The sequence below is a fragment of the Lissotriton helveticus genome, chromosome 10 (assembly GCF_964261635.1).
Source record: "Lissotriton helveticus chromosome 10, aLisHel1.1, whole genome shotgun sequence".
Lineage (NCBI taxonomy): Eukaryota > Metazoa > Chordata > Amphibia > Caudata > Salamandridae > Lissotriton > Lissotriton helveticus.
Window position 1 is genome coordinate 829,335,529 of NC_136071.1, and position 17,261 is coordinate 829,352,789.

Here is a 17,261-nt window from a genome sequence, read left to right on the forward strand (position 1 = left end):
GACGAGGAGGAGGCGCTGACCACCAAGGAACCAAGAGTGACATGGGAGCCACGTGGGAGCCAGTTAATGCCAAGTATAGTGACGTGGGACCCAGCCAGTGGTAAGTAAATTGACATGGGAACCATATGGGAGCCAGCCAATGGTAAGAAAGGGGCTGGATCGGAGCTCCTTTTCAGATATTTTATTTTAATACAGGAGATTTCCCAAAAGAGCTGTGCAAGAGAAACCTAAAAAGATGTATACCTGTACTTATTTTCGTACAAGGCAAATTAACATTTCGTCACCCATTCTCTAGACATAGGGCTAGATTTGTAAGCTTCAAGGGGCAACCTGACACTCCATGTTTGTGCCACACTAGCTGGCTGTGTAAGATTACCTTACTGAAAACTGGCACTGCTGACTGGGTACGAAGAAATATTAACTTTTATACGATCACACAGTGTCAAATAAGGGATGAAAATAGATTATTCTGTGCACTCCACTCGGCTCACTCAGAGTATCTGTATGCACTAGGAACAAAATCACAATGCTTGTTTTATATTCATTGTAACGTGCTCCGCTACTTTCAACCTAGAATTCTACTATTTTACATTTGCTATATAATGTTTTCCTCAGTTTTTTCAGATGCCCTTTCACAGAATTAATTTTGTTCACAAATGTTTTCTTTTCCCCCACCACCTTTCGAGAATTTGTTTTCATCATGACTGCATGTTTCAAGCTCATTCTTTACTGGTCGGAAGACAATACTGGTGTCTCGACTTTTAGTGTTAACATTTTAGAGACATCTTTTATATCTTTTTTTCGAGAACATCAGTTGCCCTCCTTACTTATGCACTAAAATCCACAATAAAGGAGAAAACGCCTACATTAAACTAAAAATGTTAGCCACTTGACAAAATCTCCTGGTCTTACACATCCTACGTGACAACGAGTGACCACTCATATTGTGTAGTATCCATATTGGAGATAGACTTCTTTTCATACAACATACCTTTCTGTTCTAAATTCTGAGCCAGATAATGCATCCACAGAGTTTATAGAAAGGACCAGGACTTACTGGATACCAAAGAATTCACTAATGGATGCGGATCCTACACTGTCGGGCAAACATGAACTTCATTCAGTTATATACAATCTCCATGACATAATCCTTTATCTTTCCGATGCTAGGACTAGGGAGCAGGAACAGGTCTAGGAACCGCTACTTTATACCATTGTGTTTCAACACGATACAAATCACATGGCAAAGAAATACATTTTTCTTGTAAAGAAAACATTCAGGCAGTAATTACACGAACTAGCTATGGTACAAGTAGCTGGAATTAAATTGAGCAGCAAATAAACAATTCTATGATTTGGAGAGATCAAACAAAGACCAAGGGTCTAATAGATATGTGTGTTACACCTGAGGATGAGTGTACATGTGGGGGCTTGGATATGTCTTGTTAGAAGGGGATTTAGGATATTCCCTCTAAAGAATCCATACACCACATTAGTCTGACAAAGAAAGCTTCAAATTTTGTCAGTCTTACCTTGTATAGGTTTCCTTGGGTGGTGCAGCAGGTCCGTAGCCTATTAAGGTCTGTTGCTTTTCAGTGGGAGATGGTACCACATCAACCATGGTCTGTAATCCACTGGCATTTCGTGCTTTTGTCATTGTTGTTTCAATGAACACAGGTGATCCTGAGTCTTTCTTAAATGACTGGCGGATAGGAGAGTTCCTGTCGGTCTGCATGGAGTGAGGTGGCATGTGAGGATTATGCGTATGAATGTCTGCCATTCTCATATCAGCCACCCTGTGTGGTGAAGATGGAGGTGTTTTAGAACCTAAACTTGGCAGGTGACTGTCAGTGTATTTTCTTGATTTCTGTCTATACATCGATTGTTCCATCATTTCTGATTGTACTGTAGAACTTGAGTAAGTGCTTGACGACCTCATTGCACCCCGATGATAAGTAAATACATGATCAGGGAGGTCAAGTGGATGTCCAGTATGAGAGGAGGCCACACTCATTCGTCCCTCGTGAAACATGTAAGGGTCCGCATACATGCCCTCATTTCGTAACAGCTGAACATTCTTGTTGCTCAGATCCTCATCTGGTTTAACGTCCCGTCTTTCCAAAATGGCACTAGGGCTTGGAGATATAGATCTTGACACAGGCATGTTGCCTAGTCTTTCTTTCGGAATAGCTGTGTTACCTTGTCCACTTAGTGGCCGAGCACCACCATAAGGAATCCTGGATGGGGAAGGGGGCATCGAATGAGAAATCTGTGCAGGAGGAGGTGAATTTGGGACTACATGTTGATGGGTAGCAGATCCTGGACGATGGAGCGGTGGCCCTTCTCTGCCTGTATATGTGATTTCTCTCTGCATCTGAAAAAAGAAAGGAATAGATTAAGAGCTATCTTTAACAGAGAAAAATATTTTCTTAGATACTAGAATTTATTCAGATTCACTTTAAACATGATTTATTGAAAAAGTTATTAGGGATTCTCAGGTGTCCATTTCCTATTAAGGCAAATTAACTGTTTCAGATCCGAAAGATTTTCAAAGGTGAGGGTTATTTGCTATAGAGGAGAAGTCATGCTTCATAATTACTTTTAAAAAGTTAGGCAAGGAGATTTTAATTTTTAGGGCAGAGTGAAATATCACAATAGAAAAGATCTACAGTGTAAGAAAAGATCAACGGTTTAATGTTGCAGTTCAGAACTATTTAGTATACAGTCTCAGACCCGCAATGCAAATAAAAATGACACTAGTCATGTCACTGATTAAGGTCACCATGGACTCAATGTAATTAAAGTCACCATGTTCCAGTCCTAATGTTCCTTCTATAAATCAAGAATTTTAGGCCAATCAATTCAAATAATTTGAACCAGGACCAGAAATCTACTGTGGTGGGAAAAGAAAAACAAGGACCTAACATGGAGTTACTTATTGGGTAAAGTCTTAGGTAAGCTTTACATGCGATTCTCAAAAAAAACATTTTTTTTTGCACACTTATTGAACGTGAAAACAAGTTTTCTTTGCTTACATGAACAAATTACATGTTTAAGCTAAAATCCTTTCAGCAGATGTCAACAAACACAAAGTACATGTTATAAATTGATCGGTTACAACCAAGAATTGTTGCTGAAAAGTCTCCTCAAACAGAATCTTAAATAAGCTTCAAACTTGTACAGACCACTTTATTTTTATTTGAATCTGTATAGTCATCATTGCCTTTATGATCACCTGTATTAAAAATGTGTAGCCAAATGTGGCAAGTAACATTATTTTTTCAGGACGACTCTTCTGATTTGATGTGCTCAATCTGATCAGTGTGATTAAATGGCATCAGCCAATGTTTTTAATGTACATTTTGTCAAACACTGTCGCCCACATGTTCTGGAAGAGAGCAGTAAGGAAACCATCAACACCAGTGCCAGTTACTTAACTAAGAATGTCTAAAGAAACAAAATATGAAAAAACGGAGTTGTCACTGAATTAAGCCAAGCAAAGTTTACTATAGTGACCTTTCACCAATATTTAGAAGAATATACATGGGTTATCTGATCAGCAGTGAGACCTGGTATAATGGGGCAGAAGGTGGCCAAGGAGTGCCAAATAAGAATTCCGGAACTGCAATCTCAAAACAAGCATTGGCATAGCCAATAGGTCTCACTTTTGGGACCTTATAAGAATTTAATTATGCAGCACAATATCCTTGGTGCAACATCAACTGTTGCATGACTAACACTGATAAGGTCCCAAAGGCAAGATCTATTGGCTATGCCAATGCTTGTTTTTTTTAATACATGGTACAGTGCAACCAGCAAAAAGCCATTCAGTAGGAGCCACACAGAACAAAGGCAGCATACCTGGTTAACCAATGTTCCAGGCTGAAACCACACTTGAAGCAATCATCCAATGCATGTGGTTCTAGAGACCTCTGCAGATATCTAAAGAACGAAATCTTTTTTTGCTTCCACAAAAACATCAGCAATTCAAGCCTGAAAGTAATACTATATTACACCTTTGTAATAGAATAGTTTTGCAGGCGAGATCATCCCGCTGACAGCTGCGTGCTGCAGATAATGAGCACAAGGACCTGTCAGATAAAACAAGCCAAGCTATTGTACTTGTCACTGCACGAGCCCTGAGCTCACAATCCCAGCATAAATCAGAAGGAGGAACACGCAGCACAGCTTTGTTTAACCATGTCAGATGAAGAAGGATAAATAATACAGTATCGGACTCTGCATAATCAAGCAACAGCAATATCAGTTGATCAACGACCTCCCCAAGAATAGGGAAACACATTGCGAGAGGCACGCAGGCGAAGCAAAACCATTTATAAATGGAAGGATTGATGCCGGTTCACTGCAAACGACAGACGATAATTCAGATCGACTTCGGAATATTTGCATTCATGAGCTTGAAGGGTTACCATCATTAGAAAATGCAAAATGCTAAAAACACGAAAGCTGGTCAAATCACTGGCAATTAGATTGCGTCAGAAACAATGCGAGCCCAAAAACATAGTGTTACTCCTTCCCCCTTAGAGCCTGCCAAGCTCCTTGAGTCCGAGTTATAACACAAAATCCGGATTTAAAAGCGTCCTGCAGAAAGACTACAACTCTTTGCTGTTTGCAGCCTCCGTGAAGTAAGTCGAGAATGCACTTCACGCTGCTGCATTTCCATAGTGTCTGAAATGTCGGCGTCATGGCTGTGGTATGTGTGTGGAACTCCTGGCATTCGCGGACTGAACCAACTGAGTAGCATGCCGGTTTCACACCGTCCTGCTTGTTCTTGGAAGCGTGCGGTAGTGTATGTTTGCCGTTCTGGACAGTTTCTGTGGCTACACTGCCCTATTAGTGAGGAGACTCCGGAAATATGGCAGCGGCCTGCCGGATGCTGTTGCCCCCAGTGCGGGGGGCCATAGGGAGGTGGCCCTGCAGCGGAGGCCTGCGAGGCACTGTGCCTCGCCGAACATCCATTTATGAGTACTAGAGGCCTGTGGACATTCTTCCTGGCCAGTTTGTCACAATACTGTCATTAAAGGGAAGCTCGTTCGCGGGGCAGGAATGCGCATATGGTTCCAATCACCCCCCCACCCCCATGTGACGTAACCTGACCCGGGCCTGCAGCTCCTGACATTGGGCTACTGCTGGCAGGAGTTGCCTGCGCTCAAAACAAATGTCGGGGGGCTTTGCTCTGGGGGAGAACTCTTTGCAGATACAATATCTTGCTCTTTAGTAAGCTACCCTGACCTATCAGGCAAGGTTAAACCTCCAGCGTCTGACTCTTTCCATCCCAGCCTCAGTGCTTCCCATGAGTTAAAAGTTGTGTTTCCAATATGCACGTTCATTATTTTCTATACTAGATAGTTGTTTTCTAAACTTGTGTTGATGAGCAGCAGTAAAGTATAAATCAGTGCTTTAAATAGGGAGAAAATAAGTGCAGGTACTCACCCGAATGAGCCTCGAACGGAAGTTTCACGGGGGGTCATGAGGCGGAACTATTGGCAGGCAAAAACTGCAGGCATTTTAATTATTTTATTTAATACCAACGAGATCCAAAGTCGGTGAGGGGGGTTCTATTAACATGGGTTATGATAACATCTGTTATTTACAGATCTTTGAAGTGGAAACTGTATCTTCCTGAACAAGTAACCTGAGACGAGAATGTAGACGTGCGGCCGCGTACAGGAGTTGTGTGCCCACGGGCGAAAGTGGAATGCGAAAGTAAAACTGATCGCGGTCCAGATGGCTCCTCGGACGGTAAAAGCTGGCGGGTGCAAGCGCTAGGCCATCAAAAGCATGGGGTAGCACTTTGAAAACCCTGCTTATTAAATGTCTCACAGAGCGGAACATGCGCTGCCTCAGGCTCAGGCGAGACCTAACCCAGCCCACTGGCACGCAGAACCCGCCAAGACAACATCAATACCCACAGACGAGAGGACATATCGGTTTGGGAGCAAATAGGACCATTCTGAAAAGAGAACAGCAACTCAAGAAAAAGAACCAGCAAATCTGATAACAAATGCACATATAACAAAAACCCAACACAATGGGTAATTGTATTAAAGACTCAAAGGAGGTGATGATTACCTTTGTTGCCCCAACACAAGCATAATATCATTATGCATACCCTTTCAGACCCTCACAGAACCCTTCCTCAGGTACCCAACTTGGGTGTACTACAAAATTATTGAGTGTTTCTTCTAGGTTGCACATAAAGAGTCACAATTAGAGAAAAATGCATTGCAGTTTAAGTACTTAGAAGTTTCCTGAAGAATACATACTGTCACATATTAGGGTAATTGCAGGAAGAGACATGTCACAGACTCCAGCTGTACAATGGCAAACTAAAGCTGGGGTCGAAACTGCCAGGACATCAAACAATAATTTGAGCACTGACAGCATGAAGGATCTTGGAGAAATATTGCAGAAACTTTCTGCACAGTCATTTTTCAACACATACTCTCGTTTAGCACAGTTATTGCACTCCCTGTTTTAAGGTTCTCTGCCCCAACCTTCCCCCAATATGTGGTTTTATGCCCCAGACCTCACTTGCGGAATAATGGACACTTGTAGTTTTCTCACTAGCTATCCCAAATCATCTTTTTGTGGTTCGTAATCTCCCTTTTGCGGTCTGGGTTTTGATGGCACAGACATATTGATAATATACATAGCAAGGGTTTTGGGTCCACCCATTTCAATCATTGTCTTTTTTTTATAAAATCTGATTCTTTCAGCCCCTGGCCAGAGACTTGATCATTGAAAAACCAAAGGGGATGATGGACGGAGCGTTGACAATACAAACACTCACCCCCAGTCAACTGATCTGGGTTTAATCCATCACCGTTCTTTAGCTCACTCCGCCACCCCAGTTCAGACATGGCCATATACAAATCAGTCTAACCCTGTGCCTCATGGGAACAGTCCAGCCCGAACTGCCAAGCCATGTCTTCCCTGGACCGGAATCAAGCTTCCCAGGACCGGTTTCTGGCATTACAGCCGTCTTCAGCCGGGCTTGCTTGAATCCAGTGGTAAAGTGAGCAAGGGACTCACGTCTGAGCATACCCTGCCAACTTAGGGCGAACAAAGAAAAACCAAAGGGGATGATGGACGGAGCGTTAACAATAAAAACACTCACCCCCAGTCAACTGATCTGGGTTTAATCCATCACCGTTCTTTAGCTCACTCCGCCACCCCAGTTCAGACATGGCCATATGCAAATCAGTCTGACCCTGTGCCTCATGGAAACAGTCCAGCCCGAACTGCCAAGCCATGTCTTCCCTGGACCGGAATCAAGCTTCCCAGGACCGGTTTCTGGCAGAGACTTGATCATTCATATCTTGGCACAGCACAGCATGCATAATATTATTGGAGTTCAGAGTATCTTTCTACCTTCACTCCAGTACGTGCCTTAACCTGTACAAGGGACTACTTACAGCTGCATCCCTCTCGGTCTGCTGCTGCTGGTTCCCTCTGGTGTATCTCACTCCAATACCTAACGCTACCCGAGATGCCACATTACATCCAAACCTATTAGTTTGCATTTGCTGATTATGTCTGGCTTCACAGCACAGCTGTCTGCAAGACACACAATTACAAACTATTTCAAATTGGGTTAGAGTGGATTTTGGCTCCCCCCCCCCTGAGAAGTATTGCTCTCTCGATTCACACTACTAGTTGTTTGGTGTATTCCACCTCCTAGGGATACGTTCATTATACACAGGAAGCAATCCTTATTGTTTTGTTTATGTACTCATGCAGTCTTATTTTAATGTTTGTCAGGACTCACCTGTTACTAAGTGCTTGATATTCACTTATGAACAGGTATTGGCAAGACCCAAATTTCTGGCTTTAAAATGTCAACAGAGGGATGCACAATTGCTGCTTGCATGAATTTGCTCATTAAAGCAGGACTTGGTTTGGCTAATGCTTGTTCAGCCTCTTGCCCTACAGCCCCCTTGTGGTCATTTCCCTTCCTCCAGGAAACATCGTACAGTCCTTATCAAAGGTCACAATGGAGGGAATAAACGGTTACAGCACCACACTAATCAAGTAGGATTTATAAGGTGGGGCTAATCACCCAATAGGGTATAAAGGAGCCTGTGGGTCCCGGAGGCTCATTCAAACAGGCAGGACTTGAGGGCCCTTTGGAATCCCACTAGTGAGGTGATGGTCTGGAGTTGTGTGGGGAGGCTGTTTCAGGTGTTTGCTGCGATGTGGGATAAGGAGCGTCCTTCACTTCTTCTGTATATGCAGGGAGTATGGGCAAATGATAGGGAAGTAGAGCGTCACCATCTCGACTGTTGGTGGAAGTTCAGCCAGAGGTTAAGGTAGGTGGGTCCTTGGTTGTGTAGAGCCTTGTGTGCGTGGGTCAGCAGCTTGAGTTGGCATCTCTTCTGTACGGGGAGGCAGTGGAGTTCCCTGAGGCGGGTTGTGATGTGGGTTCATCGAGGAAGGCCAAAGTTGAATTTAGCTACGGCATTCTATATGGTCTGAAGTTCCTGTAGAAGGTGTGTGGTAATTCCTACGTAGAAAGTGTTGCCGTAGTCCAGTCGGCTGGTGATGAGGGTGTGTGTCACGGTGCATTTCGCGTGCAGTGGTACCCAATCGAAGTTCTTACGTAGCATACAAAGAGTGCAGAAGCAGGTGGAGGAGACAGAGTTGATCTGGGATTTCTTGGTGAGCTTGTTGTCAAAGATGCATGTGCAAACAGTGTGGGAGTCTATTGGCCTTATTAGAGGCGCTCCAAGAGAGCAACGAGGGCGAGCTTCCAGCATATTTTCATATCACAATCCTCCATATCGTATGTAAGGTGTCAGTGTGCCAGCTGGATAGTTTGTTTCCTGCTGTCGCGGAAAGTAAATACTGTTTTCTTTCACAGTGATTATTTGGCCCCATGAAGAATACTCATTCACGTACCCTTTACACTAAAAATTGGATCTACTGCATAGCGAGATTTATTACAAAAAAGTAGCTTTGGGTAAAATCTGAACAGGTAAAGAAAAACAATAAATATAGATCTGGGAAGAATGCAAAAAATGTCACCTTTCCTGAGCAACGACTAACAACAAAAAAACAGTTCTGCGTCCGAGTGAAAAACATTCAGGAAACGCTCTGGTTCTTCTCCTTTGGGCAGTGAACATTCTGCACGGATGGTGTGCATTTCTGCTTAGTAAATGCATTCTTTCAGGATACCTGCATGGCCTGTAAACACGCCACAGGAAACAACATCACATATTGGTGTTTACAGAATATAGCTTTCATTTAAAAATGGCAAGACAAACCTTCCTTTCATGTTTGATTTTAGAGTAAACTGTTTATTTTAACCTCCTCTTTGTATAGGTCTAGCATCGACCAGGCGCCACTTCAGAGCCCTAGTCAACAGAAGAGGGGCTTCGGGGCGATAAAGCAATAGGATTATCTGCTTAATGGAACATGCCCACTGCGGCAGAAAGGCGCTGGAGCCAGGATCGCCTTCTGTTTTGCAGAACAAAAGCTGCTGACAGAGGGGAGTCCTCAGGAACCTCCTGAATCTTATCTTATTAAATTGTTCTTCCTGCGAAGGGGTAAAGGAGGCGAGTTCAACAGGGGTAGAGACTGGTGCGGGGAGGGTTCTGTTCCCAAAAGCTTTTCATTACACAACGAATGGGAGCCTGCTTGGCTTGGCTGCTCTTGGGTAGCTCGTCAGCTGACTGTTTGACTGGTTGGGAGCCGGGGGGGGGGGCGGTGGAGGGGGGGGGTCATTAGTGCACGGTAAATATGGTCGATGAGCATTAGGCCGAATATGAGGCAAGCGGCTCAATTTTGCATTTACTGGATCTTGGCTATAGTCTTTGCAGGAGGCCCTCATATATATATATACACTTTTGGTTTCATCCATTCTTCACATCCCCGCATATAGCACATGGGTTCTTGGACAATGCATCAGAGGCAGACATCATGAAGGGCACACTGTCAGGGCGAAACATTTTTTGTGAATCTGTTCACATGTGGAATTATAGACTCACTGCCATCATGAAGAATAGCCAAGCTTTGGACATTTTGCAAGGGGATGGGAGCCAGCACACAGATGGAGTCCAAGCAAATGGGAGCAAGTAAGGTCACCTACACCTAAGACTAATATATCCGTCTTGAATGTGGGAACCGTGAATCAGTTCTAGTGCCTTCAGTTCTAGAGGTTTGCGATACAATGCATAATCTGCTGATAATTATCTGGAATGTTAAAAAAAATTGGTCCATAATTAGGTGTTATTCATGTACCCAAGCACCCAATGTTGAAAGAGGCAGACAAATTACAAGGGGTACAATTGTAATTTGAGATAGAATGAACTCCAACAGACGTAATATCCGTGGACATGGAAATAAAGGAAGACACTTTTAACTGGGGAGACCTATTGAACAGGAAAGAAATCAACCATTTGAGGGCCTTGCTTTGGTATCACAGTTAGTTGCAAGCCGTGTGACGAGTATTTAGGGAGTACCACAATCTCAAGAACTATGTCTAAGTGTGGGAGGCAGATATTGAGTGGTTGACTGTAAGGGATCATGGATCAGTCTTTAGCATCTTCAGTCGAAGGGTTATCAGTGCTTGTTGTAGTGGATTTGGGACCTCGCCAAGCAGACCGGAGCATTACGTTCTAGATGAAAGGTGAAAGAGCTTAATGACAAAGTTCAATGACCTTGAAATTGCAGGTTTCTTTGGCAAGACTGTGGGCTTTTGGTGCCAAAAATCCCTGTAATTGATGACGATGACCATGCGAAATGTAGTGATACACAGAGTCATTTCTAAAGCAGTTACATGCAAGTGAGGAGTCAAGAAAGGTATGTTCACACAGAGTGTCACCTCACAAAGGTGTGTCATAGGGAGACAGCGTAGATGCCATGTGTCCACAACTATGTTAACAATGCTCCCAATATTTCAGCGATAGGCAATGAAATACTCTGCAAGCATTATGTAATGGACGGAGCCTATTTTGCCAAGGAGGGTCACAATATTAGAACTACTAGCATACTATTCCAGGGCCAACAGTGTGCTAGCCAGGGGCACCAATCCTGCCAAAGATCCCAGACTATGCCAAAAAATGGTCACCTTTATTTCAGATCATACTATATACCAGGGTTGGGACTTTTCAAGCCAGAGATGGTCACTGTATGGTGGGTGCCCCTGGAATGCTAGGGTCAGGCAGTGAGTCTTTATGGATGAAGAGTGACAGGCAAAAAGACAGAAGAGACACCAGACACACTACACTCTTTTTGAAACACAAACACACAAAGAAATGGTTGTGGCATTTCTAATTGGCTTTTACTGTAACACAGATAGTCTGGAGATGTGCAATACTGATGCAGGACAGTTACCACACAGTTGCAGACCCTCAGTTAACACAAAAAAGGGGCTTCATTATAAAGCCCTCATTGATGAGCCAGGCTGGTGAAAAAGTTGAGGTCTGCCAAAAGGATCTGTGTATGTGAGGTGAGGAAGTTTTAAAATGTTTCTAGCTATTATTTGTGCTAGTTGATAAGGGATAGTCAATATGTAAGCTGGGCACCCCGTGTTTTATGGTTCGGGTTGTCGGAGGACGAAGGAACCTTGGGTGTAGAGACTAGAAGAGTGGTAGGAAGGTAAAAAGAATAACTCAGAAGAGGCCCAATATATGTGGACTATGATGGGTGAAGAACTGATGGTAGAGATAATGGGCTGAAATAACTATTGCTTGAAGAAATAAAGGAACAGGAGGACGAAGGAACCTTGGGTGTAGAGACTAGAAGAGTGGTAGGAAGGTAAAAAGAATAACTCAGAAGAGGTCCAATATATGTGGACTATGATGGGTGAAGAACTGATGGTAGAGATAATGGGCTGAAATAACTATTGCTTGAAGAAATAAAAGGAACAGAGATGAAACTTAAATACAGCACCACTGAGTGGGTGACAGTGATGTGTCAAATGACTTACAGATGCAAGCAAACCACCTTCTACAAATTTAGAAAGGAGAATGACGCTTGTTAGTCGTAAAAGTGGGTTTTGTTGAATGTCATCAGATGCTCTTCCCAAGCCCGCTTTTGCTTTACTCTTTCCTCCTGCTCTGTGCTGCCTGTCATAAAGTATTTCCTTTCTTGTGATCTGTGGTCCGCGTCTGGTCACAAATCTTCTAACTATACTGGATTTTTTTCAGGTTTACTTAGCCATGCTGCAACTAGTTCAAAGTCAGTACTATGTCCGCATAATGACAATTCCATTTCCCTTTATGTGGTTACATGTGACTATTTATAGTTATAGGATTCAAATAAGAGTGCCAAGTATTTGAAGGACTGCTGCACAAACACCTGTTTCTGCAGGGATTGTAATTAGTAGCTGTGCAAACCTGACCACACCAGGTAATTACCAGGTGTGAAAGTCCGCACTCCCCAGATTAATTACAGCAGGTCAAACCTGGCGAAATTTAGAGAAGAAATGGACCGGGGTATGCGGTTTTGATGCAGTAAACACTAAAATATACAATTTATGCCCAATTTTTGGGCAAAACTCTAAACAGCTGCGATTTACAGGACCCGATACATTCCAAACCCCCTCTTCTCAGATTTTATGAGGTGCAGTACATATAGCATCCGATACTGGGGAACTCACAATCAAGGTCAGAGTATGGTAATTTCAAGATGGCCTTCAGGTTGTGGTTGTTAGTTTCAAGGGAAATGTACAAAATACATGCTTACTTGTTCTGAACTCAAAAACATGGGGCTGGTGCTTTCCTCACATATTTTACTTCGAAGTTTCTTCCCCAAAAAAAAACCTCGGCAAATATGGATCGGGGCCATAAAACTGTGAAGATTCTCCTTCAGTCAAACAAAAGTATTTCTGCAACATACCTTAAGCATGACTAATTCTTACATATCAGTAGTAATTCACCGTTAAAGGCCGTTTAAAAAAAGTAAACTGATTGTTTGTGAAAAGAATATCAGGTGATAAATTGGAATCCAAGGACTTATTTTATTTCAAACATGTTGGTGATATTTGGATAATTGTACAGACCTTATAGAAGGTATCAATGAGAGGTTGCCATTTTAAGAATCACCTTGCTTTTCTTTCTTTTGATCTCACATTGTCACTATTACTTCACGTTCTCGTTATATACCCTATAACCGTCTCAATCCCTACACTACATAGCGCGGAATAAGATTACTTATGTTTCCATAGGGCCTTTTATGGTTATTACAACAAAGATCTTGAAAGGCATGTACTGAGGTAACTGGACCACTTGTATTTAATAAACAGTTCCAGCATAATTTAGGGGAAAAGAGGGTGGGCGAAAGCCCTGTTTCGCCGTCCCTCGTAATCTATGATACCTCGCAACATTTCTTCGAATGCCCATTCATGAAATGAAGCACAAGACCTGTTTTACTGTCATTATGTTCCCAACCATCCTTTACCACCTCAACTATTTGAGAGCAGTAGAGCTCCCATAAAGATGCACCTAGTTGCTTTGTTTGTATCAAGCCACCATCATCCTAGGCACCTTCACGGGATATTTATTGCAGTCAGATATCCCCGAGATTATGCAAAGTGGCACTTATAAGATTCATCACCCAACGGCATCTTTCTGGGACATCCTCACCACATATGCAATAGGTCTTTATTCTGCCTAAACCACCTCCAGCATAATGCAGATCTAACTGAAATATTTCTTCAACCTAATTTGCCATTTGCACATTAGATTATGGCCCATATCTCTGTAAAGAAGCAACAGTATGCATCTACTCTAAGAACCCATCTGCCTGTTCCAACCACTCGTTGACTGTATCTTTCACTATATACAGAGCTCCAATGCTTTTCGGCGATATTAGTGCTATGCAAATAGTGCATACATATATACTTGCTTCCTTTTGCTGTAATCAAATATATAGACCTGATATTTTCCTAGAATATTTTGCCTCAAAGATTCTTTAAAAAAAAAAAAAAAAAAAATGCCGATGAGAGCCAAATAAAAATTATCCAGGAGTCACGCAAGGACATGTCTGAACACCTAGCACATTTTAAAAATGAAAAACTCGTTAATAGCTTCACAAAACTACCAGTTGGAAGCTTCACTGACAAATGTATCAGCTTCTAGTTTGTATGGCGCCAGGATGTAAGTGACATTTCCAGAACAGGTTTAACCAGAAGTGCTCCATTCCGCAGTTTATTTACCGTGCTGAGAAAAAGAGGGTCACGGGCTCAAATTTAGGCAGTGCAATGGAAATCTGAGCGAGCTTTGAATACCTTTGGTGACGGTGGTCCGTGGGAGTATGGTTAACGCAATGTCACAAAATGCCATTGACCAGGGCCGGCTTTAGGGCAGCGCAACTGGTGCGGCCGCACTGGGTGCTGACCTGTGGAAGGGGGTGCTGACCTAAGGGGGGATGCAGTGTTTAGCAATAACTGATGAGTAGACAGATATTGGGCACTTTAGCCAGGTGGTAGTGAGAGAATCCGAGGCGGCAGTCATGGGGTGTGGGGGCAACAAAAATGATTCTCGCACCGGGTGCCACCAGCGCTACGGCCAGCCCTGCCATTGACCACCAGGGCACAAGAAAGAGGAGGGTGAGCCCCTTTACACTGATGCTTTCTGTGCCCAAAAATCCAATACCGAGGGAGCCTAAAGGGCTTCTTTGGGTTGACTTTCAGCTCGTGCTGGACAGTGTGAAATGGAACAAAGAAGACACGCTGTCACATGTGGCCAAGTACACAAAATTACTTTTACTAGAAGACAAGTTCATTAGCTGATTGCTTGTAACCTCAACCCCGATATTGCTAAGCAATATCAAACAATGGGAAGTTCTCACTGAAAACAAATTCTGTATAAAATATGTAAACACAAATAAACATGACAAAATAAAAGCATATCAGCCATGACAGGTTATTGGTTTTTCTTCGGTAACATGGGCCTCCAAACAAATATTATGTAAATGTCATGCCTTATTACACACAATAGGTCACCGTTAAGGTATTGTTCGTGCAAAGAACAGGTTCTACAATTCAAGGATGGCCTTAATACCAAACACTCTTAAAACTCTTCTTCCTGGTAGAAGAGTTTTATTTTTTTTCTCATTTCTATTACAAGTCAAATGTACTAAAAATAATTCGCAAAACCAGTAGATCTGCTGCTGGCTGCCACCTTTTTGACTTAGCCAATACTTGCCTTGTTTAGCGTTGATTCTTGTAAAACTTTTGGGAAATCTTTGGGCACCCCCATCAACATAAATAAAAACCTTAGCTAAAAGAAAAAATATTTTCTAGTCTCAAAAAGCACAAATTGGCATGGCTGAAGTGGGTTGACACACAGGCCCATGCTTCATACAGTTTTTTTTGGGAGGGTATGGGAGGGGGAATAAATATGTGAATGACAACAATAGACCAACGAACGAAGACATCTGACTAAGAGGCCGTGCATGCAAGCATATTGTATATTTGATTTTACTAAAATGTTAGACTCTTGTCTGCTGGCAGGGCTTTGTAAATAAGGTTTTTGTTTTATAATGGTTTATTATGGGTTTTGCAAAACTGTATTGATGTGGAAGCTGCCAAGCACTTGTCTTACTAAACAAAGTACATTCGGTAAAAGCAACAATATTTATTTTTTGGTCACAAAAATCACCCACTGCCAAAGTTGTGTTTGGCACTGGCAGGAACTACTTTGTGTGTGGATGTGCTTCTAGCAGAATGTCGCTACTCAGAGTGAAGTTAGCCAATTGCTGAAATAAGCTGACCCCATGCTGTATTGGGCAGAAAGAAAGAGTGAATAAAACATTAACATACCAATGGATGAAAAGGACAACCTAAAGCCACTACATATCTCAAGAATATGTTACTTCTGCCCTAAAATAATTATAACTTGCGCCCGCCAAGCACAGTTTGTTATTTATGATGTCATAGAACGTGGCATGAGTGATGTAATATGTGAGAGAATTAGCAGCGCTTGGCGTGAGCGCAGGTTATAGTTACTTTAGGGCATGGTTTACAGTTACTAGAGATAACTATAACTGGTGAATTTCAGTGGTTATGTTTGTTTAAAACGGTATATTTTTTGTGACTAGTAACTATAAATGTCATTTTAACCTTTTTTATTACATTTCTAAGTTTTTTTCAAGTAAGTTAGTGTCAATATATAAAAGGCAAGCCTGGTGGTTTTGTTAATAGGCATTTTAATTAAGCATTTCTAATAATGTAATAATGCACTTTAATATCCCTTCAAATTATATGACTTATCCATCTGAAAACATAGCATTTATAACAACATTTGTGATACCTCAAATCTCATCATTTCTTAGAACAAAGTGCATGGTATAGTGGTGGGTTACGGTTATTGTTGTGTGGTAAGCAAGCTGAAAATTGAGTGTATGGAAGCGCGCTAGTTAAAATAATATGAAGATAGTGCATAAATTAAAAATGTAAGGTATAACTAACTTACATTAAGAAAGTATGTGTACTTTAAGTTTGGTTTATCTAGAAAGAATAAATAACGTTTTCCTAACTATAACTAAGTGTTAACCCAAGTTTTTTTCATAGAATTTCATTTTTGTAACTTTGTTTTAATAAAAAGGTTTTTCAAATTGTAGAGTCCAGTGTCGTTGAGTGGAGTACTGTTAAATGGAGTGTCATGCAGTACAATGGAGGACAGTGTCATAGAGTGTAGTGGAATAGCGTATAGTGGAGTAAAGTGTAATACAGTGGAGTGGCGTCTCCTAGAGTACAGTGGTGTGGCATGCAGTGGAGTGTAGTGGCATAGAGAAAAGTCAAGTAAAGTGTCATAAATTGGAGTGGGATTTCGTACATTACAGTGGAGTGCTGTGTCATGAAGTATTGGAAAGTCTTGTAGAGTGGAGTGTTGTACTGTACAGTGTCCCAAGATAGAGTGGAGTACAGAGCTGTACAGTGGAGTGTATGGGGATAGAGTGGGGTGGAGTCTCGTAGAGTTGCATACATTGTAGTACAGTTTTTAGAGTGGAGTTGCATAGAGTGGAGAAGAGTGTTGTGGAGCCGTGTAGAGTCAAACAGTGGTGCAGAGTGGGGTAAAGTATTGTATAGTGGAGTTGAGTTGTGTAGGACAGAGTGGAGGTAATTGTCAGAGAGTGAAGTGTTAATTTTGTAAATTAAAGTAGAGATGGGCTGCAGTGGAGTAAAGATGCTGGCGCAGTATACAGTGGAGAAAAGAGTCAGAGTGGAGTTGTGTGTCATACAATGGAGTGGTTTGGCATGTACAGTCTTGGAAAGTGTCAGAGTGGAGTAC

At 42.2% G+C, this 17,261-nt stretch overlaps 1 protein-coding gene across 10 annotated transcripts in view; it reads right to left on the reverse strand.

Annotated features, from left to right (window-relative positions):
- The window catches only part of KIAA1217 (KIAA1217 ortholog), a 1,321,668-nt gene that overhangs the window by 253,713 nt on the left and 1,050,694 nt on the right, over window positions 1-17,261 (reverse strand). For all 10 annotated transcript variants that reach the window (XM_078663443.1, XM_078663442.1, XM_078663445.1 and 7 more), the window contains one exon: window positions 1,533-2,374. In XM_078663443.1, coding sequence (XP_078519569.1) covers window positions 1,533-2,374 — 842 coding nt within the window. The remainder of the gene's footprint in view (window positions 1-1,532; window positions 2,375-17,261) is intronic.